Source organism: Excalfactoria chinensis, chromosome 2, assembly GCF_039878825.1.
Source record: "Excalfactoria chinensis isolate bCotChi1 chromosome 2, bCotChi1.hap2, whole genome shotgun sequence".
Taxonomy (NCBI): Eukaryota; Metazoa; Chordata; class Aves; order Galliformes; family Phasianidae; genus Excalfactoria; species Excalfactoria chinensis.
This window is the reverse complement of record NC_092826.1, coordinates 126,381,385-126,404,343: the sequence shown is the minus strand read 5'-3', so window position 1 is coordinate 126,404,343 and position 22,959 is coordinate 126,381,385. Positions and strand designations below refer to the sequence as shown.

General features: G+C 45.2%; 1 protein-coding gene across 1 annotated transcript in view; it reads right to left on the bottom strand.

Annotated features, from left to right (window-relative positions):
• GAD2 (glutamate decarboxylase 2) overlaps window positions 1-22,861 on the bottom strand; it is a 32,598-nt gene extending 9,737 nt beyond the window's left edge. Inside the window, exons 1-11 of the mRNA XM_072330323.1 lie at window positions 22,657-22,861; window positions 22,424-22,483; window positions 22,158-22,316; window positions 21,199-21,432; window positions 17,818-17,908; window positions 16,874-16,986; window positions 14,034-14,149; window positions 6,949-7,028; window positions 4,073-4,127; window positions 3,228-3,344; window positions 2,411-2,475 (exon numbers count right to left, since the gene is read on the bottom strand). Of these exons, the coding sequence (XP_072186424.1) occupies window positions 2,411-2,475; window positions 3,228-3,344; window positions 4,073-4,127; window positions 6,949-7,028; window positions 14,034-14,149; window positions 16,874-16,986; window positions 17,818-17,908; window positions 21,199-21,432; window positions 22,158-22,316; window positions 22,424-22,483; window positions 22,657-22,732 (1,166 nt within the window). The 5' untranslated portion in view covers window positions 22,733-22,861. The remainder of the gene's footprint in view (window positions 1-2,410; window positions 2,476-3,227; window positions 3,345-4,072; window positions 4,128-6,948; window positions 7,029-14,033; window positions 14,150-16,873; window positions 16,987-17,817; window positions 17,909-21,198; window positions 21,433-22,157; window positions 22,317-22,423; window positions 22,484-22,656) is intronic.
• Between the last annotated feature and the right edge of the window lie 98 nt (window positions 22,862-22,959).

Sequence of the window (22,959 nt, the reverse complement as noted above, 5' to 3'; positions counted from 1 at the left end):
GTGTCTGTGCTGAATCAGGCAAAAATCCTTTAAGAGACCTCTAGGTAACAGTAGTGGTATAGGTCTTCTTAAACAAAAGGATTATTTACTGACAACAGCCAGATGTTAATTATCTGCCTGAAACATTCAATTTACCCTAGGGTCATTTATTCCCCCAGATTTATCCCACTCGCATCCAGAAAAATATAATAATTATCCAAAATAATCTTCATTTGTTTTTCAACAGTTTTTCTGGGCTTGAGCCATCAGTATATGCTTGAAGAAACTGCTGACTGCAAGAAACAGCAAAGAAAAGCTGCGTGGATCCACAGATGTTTTTCTAAAGCATCTCATGCTCCCCAGAATAACTGCACCGAGCACCTTTGTGATTTTATTACTATGGATCATCGACAGAAAAAAAAAAAAAAAAAAAAAAGATCTATTCTTTTGGAGATTCCAAATGGATGCCATGAGAGATTCAAGGCTGGCAGGATTTGGGCCTCAGCCATCATTAAAACCAGACGAGGGTGCTCTCACTGGCCAGCCGCAGCTCTGGGAAGGATGCCCAGACTGAGCAGAGCATTCATCCAGCTGCAGGCATGATTTTCTTATGTAGCTCTCACCGCTGTCCAGGCCCCAGGAGTGGGGCACCAGGCTGCATGTCCTGATGGTGGTCAGACCTATCTGCTCCAGGCACATGCTTCCTTCAGGTGCTCTTCAAAATGTGCCATGCTGAGCCTACAGGGGTTGGTAAGGTTGGCTTTGCAGCTTCACTGTCTTTGACATGCCTTTTTTTTTCTGGACTGCCTGTCACCAAAAGGATGGGAATACTTGAAGCAAGAGTGCTTCATTCAATGGTCCCTTCTTACAACCAAAAAATGGTCTGAGCTGGAAGGGACCTTCAAAAGTCATCTAGTCCAACTCCTCTGCAATGAATAGGGACATTTTGTTCCTTCTTATTTCTTCCTCTCCCATGAAACAGCTAACAGCTCCAGTTTTATTCAGACCTATAACACACTGTGAAATGGAACTGTCCATAGAAACTGGATCTGATAAGTTCTCCTCTAGAAGTGCCCACATTTGAAATCTGGACAAACCGAAGTGAGCTGCTGTGTCCGCCAGGAAGCATAATAGGACTGGAAATGACAAGCTTCATTAGTTCTCCACTTGGCACATGCGGATGGTGCTTACCAAGCACTGAAGACATACTGGACCTAAAGCATCCTGCATGGAAAATTCTCCATTGTGGATTCAACCTGAACTTCTAATTCCCAAAGAACTTTGACAGAAAACACTTTTTGTTCCTAAACTCTATCCCTACAGACAACCATTCAGATTTTTCTAACGCACTGAGTATTTAGATCTAAGTCCTTTTAAAGGACAATATATAAATCTGGAGTACTGGAGGCAGTCTTAACTGAAGTATATAAAATTCACAGAACCATTGTCTGCTTTCCAAATTTGGCATGTGAGATAGATACATGATCACAGAAATAGATTGAGGAAATCATTTGTAATTTTTAATAATGATTTGATTTAGAGATAAAAAAAGGCAGAAGGGAGTATAGTTTAATCCTGAACACCTTTGGAAGGTATACGAATGTGAGCAGGACTCCATGTACCCAGAGTACGGCCTCTAGTAAGCGGCCTAAGTATATGCCCAGAAGAATATAAAACAGGGCAAGTATGTAAGAACTTCCTTGAAATACTCAAGCCTCATGTCACTTTGCAGCTCCTTGAAGTTCTGAATCATTTTTGTTTGCCTTCTCTTGAACTCAAGTAAATCTTAACATCCCATGGCAAGGAGATCCACGGCTCAACTAAAAGTTTCTGGGCAAGTTTCTGCGAGTTTAAGTGCAGTCTTTTCAGATGCAGAACTACATTGCTATAGTTTATGTTCAGTTGTGTGTATATGTAATGTTGATGAGCTCAGGACTGGAAATGTGTGTATCTAGATGTCATTAGGAGGTGGCATTCCTTCCAGAAGCGATGGAGCAGTGGCTGGTGAATGCCCTAACACTGTCCCAGCTGCAGGTGCACCCATCCACCTTTTATACTCAGACCTCAGCAGGCAACCTTCCAATACTCATGACAGAGAAATACAAGTGCTAATTCTTTTTGGACAGGGAATCAGAGGATGCTTCAGAAACCACTCTGGACCCAAGAATGCATGTTGGAAGGAATAAAAATTCAAACAAGAAATGTCTGCTGCTTGCACTACAAAGCACAGTGCTGCTGCACTGTAACTCTGAACAAAGGCACAGGGCAATGCTGCTTCAACTGGAAGAGCAGTCTGTATAATTCCTTCCTTCTGTATCCTGGAGATAACAGAGACTGATTTTTATTTGTGTTTATAGATACTGCTATGGTAATCACAAGTACGCTAAAATGCATTTAATAAGTGAGTTTAATTAACGCTAATAAATCATACCTTTCAACACCATTTAGCTTCCATTTGTGCTTCCTTGACATCAGCAGCCCACCACCCCATGCTCCCTACAAGGCAAGATACATTATCTTAATGAGAGGACACTCTGCATTTCTCCAGGATGACATCTGTGAGCAGAACTGCCTGCCTTCCCCCATTTGCTTACAGAGATCTGGGACAGGTAGGTATTTCATGTGGCTGAGCAGTAGCTGAAGGCAAACATGAATTCTTAAATTGGAATGATTTGGGCTGACAAAGTAATCAAAAGCATGATAGTCAGCCCTATGGAAATTCAGCTACCAAGTTTCTTGGAAGAAAAGATTTTGCAAAAATGACATAAAATCCATTCCGGGGCTGAAAGATGATCCTTCAGTAAGATTTATTGGTAAGAACCCAGATAAAGCTGAGCAAAGCAGCCAAATCTGATATATCTCCTTAGCATCTGGATTAATCTGCTGGGCAATTTTGGGTGCTTACCCCAGAAAAAAATGTAGACTTTTTCTTATGTATTTATTTTGCAGCTGCTACAGAAGCAGAGCCAATGTGCATGATGGTTCTTAGGGATTTCTTGGACTAGTGATATTTAAAGTTAAAGCTGAAAGCCCAAAGCACTCTAAATAGGCCATCCATCTTAAGCACCCCACTTACTGTTAGTACTGCACTGTCACAGTTACATCCCTTGACCTGAGCCTGTCAGAGGACTGGGAAGTCAGCACTTGGATAACAGACTTAATTACAGGGTTTTGAAAAAACTAATACATTCATGCTTACGTGCCTTGGAATCTGCCTCCCTCACCCACCCACCCAAGAAGACACTTACATCCACGTGCATCCAGATTTTGTATTTTTTGCAGATGTCTGCAATAGCTATGAGTGGGTCAAAAGCCCCGTACACTGTTGTTCCAGCTGTGGCACTCACTAGGAAAGGAACAAATCCCTACAAGAAAGCACAGAGGCATTTGGCAAAGTCAGATAGCAGCAGCCCTAACTCCTCCCATGCTGCTGGAGCTGGCATTGCTCTGATGGCAGCCTGCACAATGAGCCCACAAGTGGCTCCTAGAGGACACAGTTGCTACATAACAGGGCTTTTTGTTCATTTAGATACTAGTGATATTACAGTTTCTACCTTAAGGTGGCAGCAAACTTCCAAAACAGTCTCCTCCATTTATTTAAGAGGCAGGAGACGGGTAAGGGCTCAAAGGAACAGTTCTGCTCCCCATCACCTTCCCAAAACAAACGGGTCTGCTCTACGTAATGTCACATAAAGCAAATCTTATCCACAAGGCACCTCAGTGACCAAGGACCACCTATTGGACTCCTGCTTTCAAATGCTGTGCATCACCAAGGAGCACACAGTCACCTGGATTTTGCACTGTGAGGCCTTGAGTATGCAGGAACTTGCACCAGTGTTTTGTTTTCAATTCACTTTCTGTTGACTTCATAAACAATACTCAGAGCAGTAAAGGTAGAGGGTGTGTACATTTATTTGCTGAACTGGGGCTTAAACAATCAGAACTTCACTTTGCAAAAGGAAATACAGCAACAGGAGATTTGGGTGGAGCTTTATTGCCAAACCAACTAGCTATATCAGTATGGTGTTTTTTCACTTTCGTTTTTGTTTTGCTGGGGGAAGCAGAAATGTGAGTAAACTTAATGGCAACTTACTTTTTGTTTGGCCTCAAGAATTCTTCTTTCAAGGTCTGATGGAATCATTTTCCCTCTGGGAAAAATAGAGTTATATTAGAAATCTGGTCTTGAAATCATCTTTTGCTGTTACTTCTTCACTTAATAGGAAACCCAAAAAGGAACAAAGTGACTTTTTGCCCAGGGCTCATGAGGCACTGAAGAGCTCAGATAGACTCTGTCCGTTAGTCTACATTTTCAGCCTGCTTACCTTTTCAACTGATCAGCATCAACATGGTGATGGCAACAGAGTCACAGTCACCTCCCCTTCAAGACTGAGGCAGCTCCACGGAGCCTTCCAGTCCTGTTGGATGTTAAAGCCCTGGGAACTGCTCCTGGTCCCAAGCAAGGGGCTCAGCCCAGGCTCCCAAGATGCTCCCTGGGTTCCAAGCCCCTCTTAGCAGGAACAAAAAATGCTGTCTGAGCTGCATGGCCTCAGCACTGCAACAGCTCCAGTGTAAGCAGCCCTCTCTATGTCCTGGCCCCAGTGATGGGCTCATTTCAGGGTGACTGCTCGCAGTTACTGGTGCATTACATGTTCATGTTTGCTTGAAGCAAGATGTGAGACAAAGCAACCAGTCCAGACTCAGATGCACTGCCAAGCACTCTGCACTGGCTGCATACAGTATTTGCAACACATTTAAAATGAACTATTTGCCTGAGATTCCGATTCAGAGGAAAAAGGCATGAAGGCCAATTTATAAAATCTTGTAAATGAATTAGATGCAAGGTAAAAACAGAGCTGATACTGAACGCTAAGCTTGCATTTCTCTGCTTTAGAAGTATTTTACTCATTCTGGGTTTTCCCCAGTTCCCTGTACATATTCAGAAAAAGCAGAAGTTGTCTTATTTTCACAGACCATTTCTGGGACTGGTAGAGGAGTACTGAACAAAAAATATGCCAAAGGAAGGCTCTGAATTCCTCCTATAAACTGAGTTTAGATGGTTAGACTTTAATGGTTTCCCATTTATCACAGATGTGCACACACAAAGATGGGCAGGTTGCTTAATTGCCAACATTCGTACCCAGAGGGTGATCAACCAGCCCCCGGTCACACTGATTATGTGCAGGAACTTATGGCTGGGAGAGTGCAATGCCCAAGCAACGCTGAACTTTACTAAGGAGCGCGCAGTAGATTGGCTTCAAGTATAGTCCAGCACAATATCTTGCTCTAAATTCAGCAAACAGCCAATGACACTGCATGGCACTTTTTGTGTTGCTACCTGAACTCAGATGACCTGAAAGCCTTAAAATGTATTACAAAATAATTAAATACATCACTACTGAGGTACCTATAAATACATCTTTACGCAAACCTCACTCAAATAATGTGGCAGGTTGGTTACATAAAATGTGCCAGGCAACACCAGAGGCAGAAGGAGGATGGCAAAAGAGACTCAGCAGCAGAAGAGCACTGTGAACAGCGACTGCTGCAAGCCAAAGCATTCCCATAGTAAACACATCTGCGCATAGTCTTCACAGTTGTCATACCAAAGTGGAGTGTTTTACTGAAAACCTGCAGTTAATGTGCTACTGCTACAAATAATGAGGTAGTAAAAGAGGTAACAAAAATGTACAGTTGTCCAGTTTGGGACACAAACAAGAAAATAATTTTATGCATGCTTTCCTGATTGAAATTCAGTACACATATACACAGTCCCATGAAACAGCAAAACCAGACAGCCTTGGTGGAAATGGATCAGGGTGGGGAGGAAAGGAGCTACCAAGAAGCATGCTTGGTCATGCTGAAGATGTTGAAAAGATCTCGTGGTGCTCCTCCACGTTCCTACATGTCTACATCTTCACCACCCCATGGATGCTGTCATTCATTTCTCATCAAGGTTTATTCAGTCTTTTGTTAATAAAGGGATACTAAGCCCACAGATCAACCTGCAGGCATTGTGATTAGCAACGTAAGTTGCTTAATTTGGTGTTCTACTTTTATAGCGGTTGCAAAGAATTTTCATTGCAGGAAAACTTTCCATTTAACGCAGAGTCATAAACACCTCAATACCTCATTACAATGGTTTTTGGGACTCATTGTAAGAGAATATTTTACTGAGAAGCTTCTCAGTAGAATGGATGAGGATTTTATAATTTACATTTATCCCATAGAATGTGTGCTTTTCCAGTAAGTTCCAAATCTGCATCAAATCAAGTTCATTTTGTTAATGTTTCTTTGCTTTTACAAAATGGGTTTTGGCAAACTTTTGGTTGGGTGAGTTAAGACTTCATTTACACCAGTTTTGTCGTGCCTATAGAAATGCACGCAGCCTGCTGTGCTCCTCCTTTCCATGAGTCATCCTGCTGTTGGCCCATGCTGCCTATGGAAGGACACTTCACAGAACTGACTGCACATCCCACTGCAAGGGGTATATTCCCATTTGCCATAGTGCCAAGAAGGATGGTGGGGTCATGAAGTAATACAAGGACATTAGCAAATGCTCCTCAATATTTCACTCCTTTAAAATGCTAATTTGAGCTAATTTCAGTATCAAAATGCAGGAGCACCTTCCCTAAGAAAGCTCCTTTTAGTTTCTCACCAGAATGTATGACTGCATGTAAAGATTGTTAGTTCAACTTTTTGTTTCACTTCAGGAAGAGATGAAAAAGAAATATGAAAAGTCCTTGAGGAAGAGAACTTCAAGATTTTTTATCAGCTCCTAATACTGATTCATTAAGAAACCACAACTATAGTCCCTCAAGTGGGATAAATCACTGCAAGGCTGACTGAAGATGATAGCTCTATGAGTTATACTGTTGACTACATCCTACATGCTGCTCTCTCTATGTTAAGCTCCTGGTGATGCTCTTCCACGTACGAACAGAATGAATAGCATTTGGCATCTTTACTTACCTTTCATCGCATCTAATCAGAATCACACTATCTGTACCAATACCCAAGGCTGCAGCTCCTTTTTTCACAGAAAAGTGACTCTGAAAAAAACAAGTTTTATTATTATTATTTATTGATTTTATTATTGTTTCTTATCCAACTTAATGAAACACTGCACTCTTGCAAACCCTTCTGAAAGATGCTCCATAAAAGGCAGTAATTCTAGTCACGGACTTTCAAAACTGATCACTGTAATTTCAGGCTTCATATCAGGTCACTACAGTTTATTAGAGAAACAACAATCATTGGATTTACTTCTGGAATATTAAATATACAGTTGTGGCTAGTGATGTACCCAATTCTGTTCTTGACGCACATCTGCACTGCCTTTTGCTTATATGTGCAGAGAAACAAATTTGATTCACCAAAACAAAAACTTCTTCTCCAGAGAATTCAGTCAGTGTGTGGCACCAAGAGCACCGTGCTTCTGCTGTGTGACTACTGGCCAATTAACAGACTGAGAGAAATTAAGAGAGCCTAATTGTGATCTCATGCCAGTGAAAGATAGTTAGCTAGTTATAACTCCCATTAATAGACAGAGCTATTGTAGTTTAAAATCAGGACTGGGCTATTATTTAACTAAAACTATTACCTAATCTGTATGATAAACCATGGAAGTTATATACTAGAGTGCAAGTCAGCTGAATTTTCTCTTGCTCATCTTAACTTGGTTGGTTCATAATTCTAATTCAAATCCTAGTGATTAAGATCATGAAATAGTTTTATATAATCAGATTTTATCACCAAGGATCAGATTTTTTATTAACTGAAATCCAACTGTAACAGTGCTGCCCAATGGAATTCTATCAACAAGGTAGATAAAAGTCTAGTAAGGCTTTTTTAGGTGCCCAAGAAGTTAAAGAAAGGAAGACACAGCCCATCCTCCTGCCAGTGCAGGAGTGGAGAAGCAAATCACAAACCAAAGGAATAATCACTACCGCTGTATCAAATGAATACTTGGCTTCAACAGTACTGCAGTCATCAGAGTGCTGTATGGAAGGAGTTGAACATGATGGTTATGTGTCAGCATCACCTAAAGACCTTGAAGTCAACGGAACTGCACAGAGAGCTTAACAGCCCCATACAATAATGAGCACTTGAGAGAAATGAACGCCAAATGTACACCAGCTTTAAGACAGAGAGGAAGAAGAGTTGAGCTGTAAGACGTGCCTTGAACGTAAGCCCTTAAAAAAACAAGTGTGCTTTAAAAACAACTAAGGGGTAATTTTCATTAATAGTCCTGACTACTCTGCTTAAGGTTGCTCTATCTTCTATACTACTTAAAACAAATTTACTACTGTCATTTCCTTTTTTTTTTTTTTTTTTTTTTTTTTCTAATAGAAAATAGAACTACCCAAAGTGCCTTTAAAAGGAAATACGGATTGGAACAGTTTACTACGAGGAAGAAAATTAAGCCCATGTGCTCAAAGGCATCCACTGGAAAAAAGCCAAGCTCAGCTGCCTCATTGAGAAGTCTCATGGCACTGTTAACACAGCACTGGGAACTAAATGAATATACTGCTGATATCTTAGATGCCTGAAGGCTTTTTACATGCTGAAGGGAATTCAGCAGTTAGGAACCAAAACAGGGGGAAGAAAATACAGAAGGTAATTCAGTTCCTAAGAAACTCTGAATATGAAATTGCTCAATCTGTGTATGCAGCTACAGACATACGATTGCTGTTATATTTTTCTGTCTTCCGGAAACATCAGAGGAATCACAACTACCTGAATGGCTCTAGAAGAGCCAGAATGACACTAATCATGCAAAAAATATGGTTGAAGGTGTGAAAAAAACCACACAATTTCTAATGATGATGATTCTTAGGGTCTGTTTTAGAACTTCTGGGACAATGCTAACAAACTGGCTGTCTGCATAACCACAGGCAGACATAAAAGAATGTACAGATCTGAGAGAAGGGAAGATACGCAGAAATGGCCCTGGTTAAGCAGAACTGCTGATGAATTCAGCTGGGTTAGTGGTGGGAAGGATATCAAACGTAACTCTTTTTAGAATATGGGGGCCACAACCTGTAGTGTATCACATTGGCTGTGTAGGAGCCAGTTGAAATCCTGCGGTGGGAGAATCAGGGTCAAAAAGGTAGGACAGGACAGCCTGCTTGATGCCAGCCCTGGATCAAAAACCAGGCTGGGAGCAGTCAGCAGGACTGCAGTTCCATCTCTGTCTTTTGCTTGACAGAGATAGGAAGACATGTGGGTGGGACCTCTGCATGCACTTTTGCACCAGGAAGACTACACATACACACTCAGAAAACAATAACATCAATTTCTGCCTGGAAAAAAATACAGATGAAATTCAGTAGTGAATGAGGAGGAGGTTTTAGTCAACCTTAGTGACAAAAGTGTATTAATGGTCAGGAAAAAAAAAAAAAAAGAAAAAAAAAGGTGACTGAGCCAGGTGAACCATCCCTCTGTCTGAAATCTCACCTGCTGTTGGGAATAAGCCTGATAGTCATTTTTTCATAGTGAGCTCTGTAGCATCAAAACACACCACAGATTTCTTACAGGTGCAATAACACTTGGAAAAAGGAAAAATTGGTGCTGCTCAAAACGTTTTGATTTTGAAAAGAATGCCACTCTTGTCTTGAATGGATGGTGCTTCAGTGTGCAGATGCTTCTATTTTTACAGCTTGCTGAATTATTCGCTCATCATCTGGCATGGCTGAAGCTGGTAGAAGAGCCATCCTCGTGCCGTGGGCCCAGAGGCCACAGCTGGTTTTTCAGGCTGCAGCTTCTCCCTGCTCACATAAATTCAGAGTGACATGAACTCCCAGACGCTGAGTAAGCTGAGACATCAGCAGCCGGTACCTCCCTGAGGGCTGCAGGTTGTGCTGCTGCACCCTGGTGCCCTGCAGACCTGGACACTCAGCCTCACCCCACCAGCAGAGCAGGTAAACATGTTTTCCTCTCCACCTCCATTGGACATGAAATGATGCAAGATCCCTCTTCATTTTAACCACCTCAGAACGTGAATCTGGTCTAGAGTAACCAGGAGAAAGGGGGGGGGGGGAAGAAAAGGGGAAGAAAAGAGTACATCTGCAGCATCCCTGAGGCTCGGGCACCCATTTTAGAGTAGGATGAATTGTCTTCCAGAGATTTATCCTTTGATTGGCTATAAAAAGCACACAGACTAACTCAGATTATTTGTTTACACTACTGGTGATTAAAACGAAGCAACATGGATCTTATCACTAAAGTCCAATTGTAAGCCATAGCTTTTCCTTCAGTTATTTACAAAAAATTATTCTGTGCCCCATCACATTTTGAATACACCATAACAACGTATGTTTGCTATTGTTTCCTTTAGCTACTGCTATTGCATTTTTATCAATGGACAAATGCTATTCCATTTGTCAATGGCAGGAAAGAAATTAACATTATTAACGTTTCCATTATTCATATTCTGATCTTTAGCATTTTTGAAAGATGTAATAGTTCCAACCCAGCAAGACTCACTACTTTTTTTCCTTTCTTATGCTGACAGTTTTATAGTACTGTCTGTGGATGAGAAGTGTTGCTCTGAGCTCACAAGGATTCTGTGGCAGTGCAGAAGTCCCAACACACTGACCAGAAGAAGGATTAGACCTAATGACAAATGACCCCCCTGGAGGAGGCCACTCTTTAGCACTGTTCTTCTGGAAGGAGGGCTTACTTTCATTCAAATGGAGTTAAATTTAGTTGCTCCTCCTGTAATACCACTGTATTTTCCACTGTCTCCCTTTTGCTTCAAATATTACAAAGCAAAGCTTTTATAATCACTGAGCATTACGCAGTGCAAAGGAAGAATGTCTGGATCCATGAGTTTGAATTTTAGTTTCCTCAGGAAGAAGCAAAACCACTACTCACTCTGTAATTTGTGGCTTTCAGAATTTGATGCCACCAAATGGAGAAGAGGCTCTCCAGGCTTCTGCACCTGTCTCTGAAAGCCCCACAACAAGGCCACTCCTTGTTAGACATCCCTCCAGGTACATCTGTCCATCCCCAAGGCTGACCCCTTACACCTTTAGCTCGTTCTCTGCACCTAAACTCTTCACCTCCACACCTCTTTCCCTCTCAGACTACGACTCTTCATTCTTTTTATCTTCTGGGGATGATCCCTGCTCCATGTTAAGAGACTGCCAGGTGGAATGGCCAAAGTCACATCAGGGAATGTGTGAAAACACACTTGCCTTACAGACAGAAGGATCAATAAAATATTCTGAGAAGGCAGCTCTCCTTTTTGGGTGCTTTCTCTGCACTGAAAAGGGGATGTACTCAGTTGAATATTCCTTCCAGCCTAAGCCAATGCACAAGGATGTAGGAGGAAGCCTTCATCTGAGTTTTTTCACTGTTTGTGAAATAAAAGACTAAAATAGGTTGCTATAACTGGCATCACTTTTACCAATCTGAGTCAAGGTCTCCTGCGTCACGAGCAGTCCAGAACAGCTGCCTTGAAGGACATCGCACTGCTTCTACACCACTGCATGTTCAGGAATGACTGATGATGAAAGGGTGACTACAGAGGACTAAATTAAGACCTGAATGCAAGAGCACCTCAGTGAAATTATATGTGAGTCAAGCCTGACCCAATCAGTTATACCGTGCCTCAGTGTCACTGGTGAAACAGAAACGATCAGGAGCAAGGACAGAGATTTCACAGCCCTACTGAACTTGGGGAAGACCTGGTGAACATGCATATGCAAGGCTGGAACAGTCACATAACCTACTTTAAGCTGAATGTAGGTTGCATGTGCCACGAGGCTGGTGCCTCTTAGTGGTTAAGGCACAGAAGTAGATGAACCTCTCCCGAAGGTGATATAAAATAACTAAATTAAAGAACATTTAAGTTCCTAATTTGGATGCTCTGAGTCTCACTCCAGAGATGCTTCTCCTCGCTGATCGTACAGGGATTGAAGCTCTCACTTTAGGCACATAACCACTCCTAAATTAGGAAGGGAATTACTTAGGAGCTGTGAATTACTCCTCCCTTCCCCTCTCCTCTCTGGCAGCTAAACCTATCATGGCATCTAACTGAGGCCAAATTCTGATCACAGCAATATCAGTGGCAATTGTGGAGTAATTTCACCCATAATAGCGGAAGCTCTACATTGGTAGAAATGAAAATAGAGTCTGGTCTGTCATGCTGATGTTCTTGACTGAGAATTACTAATACTGGAATCTTTGCTTCCAACTGAAAATCTCAAGGAAAAAAAAAATCAACATTTCTAATAAAATTCAGAGACTTACAGCTTTATTATTATAGCACATGTACAGTGTGGGGAAGTGACAGCATTTCATTTACAGCCTGCTTGTTCCACAGCCATTGTTGTACAACAGCATGCAGCTGCGACAGGGAGAAACGAGAGTCAGACTGGGGAGTCTGAAAGGGAGCAGAAGATCAGCGTGACATGATAAATGAGACAAATGCCATCCTCGTATCTTACTGCCTGTTCAAGTTCTGCATGACATTTCCTAACTAAAAAGGGACTGTGCTTTTGGATCTCTGCAACCCTCTGCTGTTCTGAAGGTTAAACCCTAACCCTTGTCTGCTGGGCAATTAAGGGTTAAAGGACCCTATCTTCACCTAGTGGGGTTTCTCATCTTCCCTAGCAGATGTGTTATCACATACACTGCTTGAGGGAGGGACAAAATTGCAGTTTCGGGATACTTTTAAAATGTAACATTTCAAATGCTATTCTGGGGATTCACAGCATATTTGACTTTGGAATGTTTAATTTGCTAAGGGAGCTGCTTCTTCCTTGGCATGAAAACACAATTATTAAAGCTCATTTCATTATTTTGAGACTGATGGCACAATTTGGTTCACTGTTTAACATCCCATTGCTATGAATACAATGAAATTCTCCAACGATTAATAAGATTTGTTATTTTAAATAATCACGCTGAACCTTATTTGCAATACTTATTAGGTTTGTAACCTCCATATGAATAATGGATCTCTAGCTGTGCAGCTAACTTTGGAAAGCTGCAAAGCATTTACAGAATATTTTTGTCCAATTGCTCTGGGGACGATTATTGTGCAAACTGGAGCCTGCAGTCCTGCATTGCATCCCACCCCATGAAAGGCACCCTAAAAGAGATTGCCTCCCAGGAATTTCTGATCAGCTGTTAGGACACTGAGCCCCTCACACGAGTGTGAAATGGAAGCATGTGCTTCCTAAGTCAAAAAGGCAGCCAGGAAGATGTGAAGCAGAAGGGATGGCAGCCTGCTGAAACCAGCCATCAGAGTTCCTTCTGGATGAGCCCATCCAGCTGAAGAGAAATTTAAAAGGTGACCATGAAGCCTGAAGACAGCTCACAGCCCCTCTGGGTACAGCCTCCTTTCCCCTTCTTCCTGCACCACCATAAACTGCAAGGAGTTTGAAATGGTCCTAAGTCCCAAATAACCCCCACAATATACAAAGAAACACAACTTCTGCTTGTAGAGCAAAAAGCTGCATTTCCCCAACACGGACCACTCAGCCTCCTCATGCCCATCTCCTTTCCTCTCAGCATTCCCCACTCAGCACACAGCCAGTCCCTGTTGGTTTCTGGATGAATCCTGCTGTACTGAGGGTTGTGCTCAGTGGGTGACCCCCAGCAAACCCTGTGCCCTGCAGCATGCCACTGCTGCCTGTTTGTACACTGCACTTCAGCACTACTGTCTTTATGTGTGTTATTACCCTCTTGCTACAAAACAGCAGGAGTGGTTCCAGCTAGACACATTCTCATTGACAGGGATCTGTTCCCCTTGGACACATGGCACACAATGTGGTCTCTCCCATCCATACTGCATTTATAGACTGGAGGCAGAGGAACCAAAAGGGCAGTGCTTGTGGAGCCTGCCCTCCCTGGGTCCAACCCACACAGGAGCTCACCGCTCATTCCTCCACGGAGCAAAAAGCCAGCCCCTTCCCAACTCCTCATTACCAGTGAAGGAATAACAGAAATGAAGGCAGCTGGCTACCAATTCTTGTTTAGCTACTTTCCTCATCAGGGATTCACACAAGCAGATGTATCAGATAGGAAAAAACAGAAACACATACGTGTTCAGATGTGAAGGCAACCAGTCTGGGAATAGCTGCCATTCCTTTTTCTTTAACTTCTGGGAACATCTTGAAACGTGCAATCAACATAGCATACATGTTAGATATGGCACCACCTGGAGTCCACAGTAATATACTGTTACTTTTTCTATGCAGTGTAATATCATTGCAATATAAATGACAAGTCTTGCTATGGTTTTCCTAACTCTCCTGTTAACGTTTCTGTCCCGTGTCAGAAATGTACATTCTTTGTTCTGCTACTCCTCACAGCCGGGTGGTACAGTAACAGGTCTACTACACACAAGGAACAATTTATGCATAAAACACTAATGCAAAAAAATGATTGAGGTTTCCTTTTATCTTCTTTTCTGTCACAATTTTTCCTTTAGTCCCTAGTTTTACCTACATGCCATCTATACATTTCCCCCGCTCCATGCCATAGATGCCAACAAGGCAACTTCCTGAGTGGCTTCTGAGTGCAATCTGACCTGTATTCTCCCTCCTGAAGCAGAGTGATGCTTCACACCCTGTTCTGAGGAAACGCATACTGTGTACCAACAGGCACTATCTTCTGGATAACTGGAGAGGGAGGAGAAAGGGAAAAGGGTCATTCTACTAAATACTCTTCTTTTTATCTGCACTCCAGTGGGAGTGAGGGGAAAAGGTTGCCTTTCCCTAGCACTGCTGTTAAGTCACCAGTGTACACTGCTTTAAAATACTCATCTAAGAATGACGGGCCTACAGTATTTCATTCCTGTATTTCAATCCTCAATGCAGAAATTACAAACATGCTCTTCATTTTGCGTTTCCAAGACTGTTACTGAGTCTCTGCATCCAAAGCCAAACCGCAGCTGGCTGCAGATTAACACTGCATGAGCACTATGGGAATATAATGCAGAACTTGAGGCACTTTCACATGTGTACACACACAACCACACACACAAACATACACATACACATAAAGCCCAACAGCTTTATCCTGTATATATAGTACACACATATATACACAAAGATTACTGCATATCTATGTTTATGCATATATATTTATAAAACAAAAAGGTGTATACTGATCATGGTTTTAGGTTTTTAAATGAACAGGTCTGATTGCTTCCTAACTTTTGCCCACCTAAAGGTGGAGGAGCACAAGCAAGCACTGTCAGGGGATGGCTTGGCTCATCCCAAAGGCAGCTGGGATAACGTGCACCATGCATATACACATCCACTCTCTCCACTGAAAAAACAGGAATTGCTGTAACAAGCCCAGGGTGTTGCCCTTCTCTTCTACCCAGGGTCCCTGCTGTAGGTTCTCCCTGTCCTCAGTCCTGGTGTGACACCTGGTGACCCTGTAATGGGAATGGCACTGCAGGCATATGGCTCAGAGCGGGTTGAGGGCTGCTTCCCTTACAGTACTGTAGGAGATATAAGCATGCTTCTACACCTCTTTTAACAAATAAGGGAACATGACACAGAGAGAGGTTAAGAGAAAATATTCAGGTTTTCATCCCTAAAACAAGCAAACATCATGCAGCGGCTACTGTTGATGATTTAGGTGAATTAAGGTGTCCACATGGAAGAAATTTGTCCTATCTTGTCCAAAATCACTAGGCTCAGCATCAAAAGAATCAAGACTGAAATGTTAAGTTTCTTCAATGCCAGGTTTTCCTACTATTTTTTTTTACCTAGTCTTTTAACCCTAAAAAAGTTATGAACAATAAGGTTGCATTCTGCCTTTAATTTTGTGGCTGTTTACACTCACCATTAATTGCAGCCAACAAAACAGGCCAACAGAATCTGAAGACCCTTGCCAGGCCTCTGAGTTCTGCACGTGCAGTGTACAAGAACAAGAAACTCTCAACAAGAAGTAATGTAAACTCATCTCTTCCTCTTTCTGCAGAAAGGACCAACCCCAGAATCCTGCAGCAGTTCCCACATGGGTGGTCAGATGCCAGCAATCAGCTGCTGATGAGAGCTGCTGGAACTTTTGCACTTGGAGACTCAATAGCCTAGGCTGCTGTCCACAAGGTCTTTCCTCTGCTTGGTAGTCCAAATGCTCTTTCCCGCTCCATTAGGTCTCTGAGCTTTCTTTCAATAAGAGCTCCTATCCCACCAACTATCAGGCTGTTCTCTTTTGACATACCAACATGCTGTGCCCAATGTAAATTCTTCCAATTTTTTTTTGCAATATAGGGAGATAGATGGGCTAAAATTTTTAGTTTCAGTGACAAAAAATATAAATCAAAAGCCTAAGTGGAATGAATAGAATGAAAGCCTTAATGTAGTGCTTCAGTGTCAATGACTTCTCCACAGCCACCACAGGCATTTTCACCTTACTGATGTGCCCAGACAGAAGCAGGTCTGAGCCTCCAGACACCCAGAGGAAGGAGCACTCCAGAGTCCCCACTGAGCACCATGGCCAGCTCACACATGGAAAGTTAACTGTTTACTGCACAGTTGGTGGGACCCTAACTAACCACTGAATTTTTTCATCCTCACTCCAATTCCCCCTTTGCTGATGGGCAGCATTTCTTCTCACTGTATTAATACAACATTCTTTCTGTTTCATGCACTCTACAAAAAGTGGAGGCAAGGCCAATGTCTCTTCTGATTATGTTTCCCATGTGCCATTACAGCTGCTCACAACACAGTGCAATTTGCTCAAACAGACCCTCTTATAATCAAATCCCTGAAATTCAAGAACATGCAAAGCTTTATCTCAAAGAGGCTGCTAGTGGTTATTAGCAAGGTTCCTCGTGAACATGCATATTTAATTATGTTTACTCTTTAACTACAGGGGATGTCACATAGCATAGTCCAAGAAGCAAGCTTGAAATATCATGTACCAGGTGAAAATATCCCATCGCCACAGCCCCCTGGCCAGCCAACCATTTCTCTCATTTTCCGTAGCGTGACATATTCCAAAAGTACAAACACTGGAGCAATTTCATAGGTGAACCTGAAACGTAGTAATGCCCACATTTAATGCTTTCATCTTACAACACATCTTTTTCCAATACTGCACTACACTATAGCCTCAATATACTCTGTCTCATACTGAATAGAATTCTGTTTACAGTACTTTTGCTAATCTCCCTTCTGACTTGATGTCAGATGTCTAAAAGGAGAAATGCCCAGAGCTCTGGAGACTCTATTTCCATCCACTTCAGTGAAACTGCTCATGCCCACCTCCTCCAGGCTCAAGGCTCTGCCCTGAATTCAAGAGATGCTGGCCCGAATCAGATCTCTTTCGCCTTGCCAAAGCCTGCATGCACGTTTTGATGCACACGCATCAACAGCCCTATTCATGATGACAAGACAGTGCATGGAGCTAAAGAAGTGCACAAAATGCTTCCTAGCCCCAAAATGCAGAAAATTACCAAAAATGTTCTAAATTCTGCATCTCTTTCTTTTAGGAAGCAATGGTACCGACAGCTTGGTGTATGAGTTGTACCTATTTCCTATACTTAAATACAACTGTCCTCTTAGCAAGCCTTTCATTTTACATACTTATGCATGCAAAATACTAAAATAATTTTTCTGTACAATTCTGGGGAGATTAGCAAAGGAAAGCTGTGACATCATATCTCTATGATTGAATTTCAGAGCCTATAGAACGCTGTGGAAAATCTTCATGCTGTAAACACAGAAACCACTTTAAAAGCAGACAATTGCTTTTCCAGCAACCCTAACATATTTTTTTCTTTCTTTCATTCACCTACAGCAGCAAATACTGTACAGTACAGCCATAAAATTATATTAAATATCACAAAAAATTTCTTCTACTCACATATTAGTGTTTGCTGCTGATGTCAGCCAGTCTGCTGCCAACCCAACCATGTCCAATCCAGTTGAAAGTTGATTAAAATATCTAGGGTGCCCTGCATAAATGGAAAACGTTACCAGGAGTCAGATGACTGGAACTGTTCAGCTCTGAGCAGCGTGTTTACATCAAGGTTTCTTGATGTACCGAAGGAAGTGCTTTCAAGGTATGAAACAAAGCAAACAGCAATAAATGTATTTATTGGAAAAGGCAAGATTTCTCTTCTTTCTCATTCCAAGCAAAATCAGAGTAATTTCACTGAGCACAGACTAATGAATTCCAGCATTCCCCATTATCCTCTCGATGTGCCTTGGAAATGAACACGACGCTGCCTCTCACAAACAGCGGCTCGCTCCTGCTCGCGTGTCACATGTTGTCACTGAATGGTTTGTGCCTGGCTGGCTCTGAAAGGCATGCACGAGCCACCATCGGCGGGGCTTGCCAGGACATATAACATCAGTGATGAATAGCTAACCATTATAATAGATGGGGCAAAACAAGAAAATGGAACACTTTGGTGACTGCTTTGCTCTCAACTCAAAGGCAGATGATTGTGTGGAGATGGCGGGGATGGTGGCGGTACTCGTCAGCTCTTTCCTGCCAGCCTGCAATTACACGCAGCCTGCTTGCAATTGTGGTTTTAAACAAAACCAGCACCACTGCCACATTGGGATGCAGCACAAGAATATCCTCAATTGGCTGCGAGTTCATTTATGTGGTTAATCTATTTGGCTCCTGGTACTTTTCCAAAATCCTGACAGATTTTTCTTAAAAACGTGCCTAGAAAGATTAAAACAAGAACAGAAACCATTACAGCTCAGTTTTTTCTATGTGCTCCCTGCAAAGCACTGTTAAATGGCACAATTACTGATACAATTACAGAAGGGATTCAATTATTTGAATGCTGTGTGATGGGAGGAAGAGCTTTGAAAACACCTGTCCTGCCTCACAGACAACACGCTGCTACGACCATCACAGAAAACAAAAGATGGAGCAGGGTGATTGAGGGAAGGCAGAGCAAGAGCTGACGGAGAACTTATCTCTGCTCACCAGCAGCCCCTTATCAGTCAGAGCCACGCAGTCACAGAAGCATGTGGAACTGCCCCCTCCCCACAGCACACAAAGGCACAGCCAGGCTGTGGGGCAGAGCACCGTGTGGGGTGGGGGGTATGGAATCTTGTCTTCTTCCCCAGAAACACCACTGGTGCTGCCTACAGACATGCTATGCACCAGTGCACCCCACAAGCATTGCCCTGGATGCGTGCACATAGCCCTCCCACACACCCAGTGGATGGAGCGCTGCTCTCCATGGGGTGTTTGGCTCTGGAACATGCGTATACCCTGCTGCTGCCACCAGAGACACACATGGCCACAGCACCAGGGCTCTGCACATCCCCCGTGATGGCTGTTCAGCTGGTTTTGAGATTTCAGTATCTACAGCTTGGGCTCAACATCACAGCCAGGCTCCTCACTGACTCCCACATTCCGCTCCTAATGAATTAAGGTCTGAAAGAGGAAACGCTGGAATATTCCCAGAGACCAGGAAAACTCTTGCTTTGGAGCTAAACCCGAACCAAAAAGCTGAGGAACAACAGAATCCACATTTGCAGCCCCGGTGTCTCAGCGCTGCTCCGGCAGCACCCAACCCCAGGGGACAGCTCCGTGTCACTGCTTATTTCCCCAGCCTCCCGCTCAGGGAGCTGCCGTGTGAACCGCGCGGATGGGACGTGCGGCCACATCCCATAGGTCTGCCCGTAGGAGCACCACCTCTCACAGCAGCGATGTCTCCGGAGCAGAAGTTGCTGCTTGCTTACTGCTTTTCTGCAGGGCACGCTCAGCACAGCGGCAAACCCACCCCCTTGGCTGACCCCAATCCCACTGCTGGGTTTTTTCCATCTAAGTGACGCTGATGCGTGAGCAAGCCACGGAAAATTGCGGCCGTGCTTACAAGCCACGCTTCAGGCAACAACAAACAGCCTGTGAGGAGCTCAGAGCCCACGTTCGCCTGTGCAGCTGTCACCGAACAAAGGGGTGATGGGGAGAGCCCCCCACAGCCCCCCACCAGTACCTACTCCTTGCAACGGACAGCAAAGCTATTCATTTGTTAGAAATCCTTCCTCTGAGGGCACGAGGCGGGCACGTTCTACTCCAGAGAAAGGGGCTGGGTGTAAACCCCACGCATTTCAGCCCCACAAGGGTCACTCCTCTGACCAGGGGAATGCTGTTTGCATTACAACAGCAAAGAAATGCAAGGGGTTGGGGCAGCCTCCCATCTGTACAACAGGGAAGAGATAACATTGTTCTGAAGGCATGCAGAAATCAATACAAGAAAGAATGGCTATCACACCACAGGTAAACGAAAATTGCTAAACAAACTCTGTGTTTTGGTTCCACCGACCCTCAATGCATGGGAAAGGCACTGCCCATGCCCTGCACAGACCCACTGGGAACACTGGGCTCAGTCACTGCTCTGCAGGCAGAACCAATCTCACCATTCATTGCAGTGTTTCACTGATGTTCTGACAGCACCAGACCATCCACCACTGACACACAGCTGGGCACAGCCATCACTAACCCACAGCATCACAAAGAGCCCCGATCTCTGCTGGGCTCAGGCTGCTCCTACAAGCCAACCAAACCGCGTTCAGTCTCCCCACAGCCACCATTCACGCATCAACCATTGTCTCTCCCAGCAATTGGTGCAAACTTATTTTTAAGCAATTTCTCAGCAATTCAAATTCCTCCCAAGAGCTCTGTGCGCTCTGCATTACTTCCCATCTCAGCCCTAATAACCACCGTGCTTTTTGTCTGTGTTTAAGGTGGCCCGAGAGCATGGCCAGACAGTGGGACACAGCTTCCCAGCAGAAATAACAACAAGGACCATTCACGCAATTTAAGCTTTGTATTCCTTAACCCTAAAGTAAAAATAAATAAATAAAAATAAAATAAAATAAAATAATAATTAAGAAATTCTGTGGAGAGTTCTGCCACATTCATGATTTATGTCCTTACACAGGTGAGAGGACCAAAGTGGCAAATGGCCGCCCAGAGCCCCGTGGACTCCAATCCATATTTGCTGGACTAAGGCTGCTCCACGGGAAGGTCCCTGCACTGCTGCCCTGACCCAGGGGAGGTGAGGCCCCCACCAGGCAAAATGGAGAGGGAGAAAGGAGGGGGAAATCTGAGGATTCATTTTAAACAAGGAGGGGTGCGCGATGCTGCACCGACAGCCCTAGGGCTAGAAACAGTCCCTGATCTGAAACTGCATGAAAATAGCAGAGCTCTGGGGTTGCTTCAATTTATAACACTCCAGGACACAACGAAACGCTCCCATCGGTGCAGCCGTACCTGTCTTAATGGCATACTTGAGCGTGGTCCTGCAGTTCAGGAGGATTTCTTCCAAGGTCTGCGGCTGCTCTGCCAGCTCCCAGTTGTACTCCTGCAGCAGCTCGTTGGGGTAGTGGAAATCGATCACTTTTGTTGATCTGTCGAAACTTTTCACCACGTACTGCAGCAGAATGTCCACCACATCCTGCAGGAAGGACAGCGTCGCCGCCTCCCCGTCGCACGCCGGCAGCAGGTCTGGGGATGAAGGGGGAAAGTTAACACCGCAGCTGGACCGCACGGACCCCAGGCTGCTCCTTTTGTGGCTGCGAGGTCTCTTTGCTGTGTTCAGTATAAAGAGATTTTTCTTTCATTTATTAAAGGTATTTGGATCGTGTTTCAAGGCATGTGCCGACGGCTGTGCTCAGGTTTTCACTTCCCATCTAAGACAGTGGTTTTTGCTCCCAGGATATTTCAGATCAATTTCTGAAACAGCGAGAGACGGCAGGCGAATGGGGAAAAAACGCAAAACGAAATCTCGGGAAAAAATGGGCAGTTGGTAAACAGGAAGATAGCGGCCACACACAGCCCCCGCCCCGCCATCAGTGTGCGATGGAGCCCCGTCCCCGCAGCCCCCAGCTCGCTGGCAGCACAGCGCTGCGCTCCGGGCAGTGCCGCGGCCGCGCTGTCCCTCAGCAGCGCGGGGCGGGGGGGCTCTGCTGAAGGGCGAAGTCACTGTGAGCTCAAGGAGGGTCCCTCCTCCCCGCAACCCACCACCACCCCCGCGGGGTCCGCATGGGGAAGGTCGCTCCTCCTCACAACGAGCGACTCTCAGGCTCCAGAGCGCCGGGTTTTCATTTTTATTACGATTAGGAGCCCTTTTGTTCTGCACTCCCAGCGGCTGCGCTGCGGGGCTCCGTGCCCCGCGAAGCCGCCGTGTCCGGAGCCGCCGCCGCTGCGCGGCCGCCGCGGAGCGCCGTTACCTGTTGAGTGCAGGAACGCGTAGTTGACGTCTGCTCTCCGGCAGCCACAGGGCTTCTTGTCGCAGGTACAGGTGGGGCAGGACGGCCGCGGCTCCGCTGCCCCCGGGGCTGCCCTGGCGCCGGTATCCGCGGGCTTCTCGGCGTCTCCGTAGAGCAGCGCTTGACAACGACACGGGGACGAACGCTCAGCGCCGCGGCCCCCGGACCCCTCCCCCGCCCCGAGGCTGAGCCCCCGACGCCCCGCGGGCCCGCGGCCCGGCCCTTACCGCACAGCTTGTTGCCGATGCCTCCGGTGAACTTCTGTGCCACCTGGCACCAGGCTCTGGCTGCAAGACAGAACGGAACGGGGGTCCGTGGGACGGGCGGGTGTCTCGCCCTTCCCCAGGACCCCCTTTGTAGCCCCGGTCCCACCGCTCTTCGCCGCGCCGGGGCCGCCGTCGGACGCCGCGGTTCCGTCGGGTCGGCTCGGGCCGGTCTCGGCCGCTCGGCGCCGCCCTACCTGTGCCGGGGCTTTCGGCGGCCGCGGAGCCCTCCTCGGCCCCGAAGGGCCAGAAGCCGGAGCCGGGACTCGCCATGGAGAAGGCGAAGCGGACGAAGAGCCGAGAGCTGCAGCCCGAGCGGGTGTGCGCGACGGCGAGAACGCGGCCGTGTGAGAGCGCGCGGCTGCGCCGGGTGGCGGCGAGCAGAGGGGGCGGGGGCGCCCCGGGCACGCGTGGGTGGGGGCGGCTCCGTGGGCTCCCCCGGACTCTCCCCGCAGGCGCAGCCGCCGTCCTCGCCTGGACGGGACGGGACGGGCAGTTCC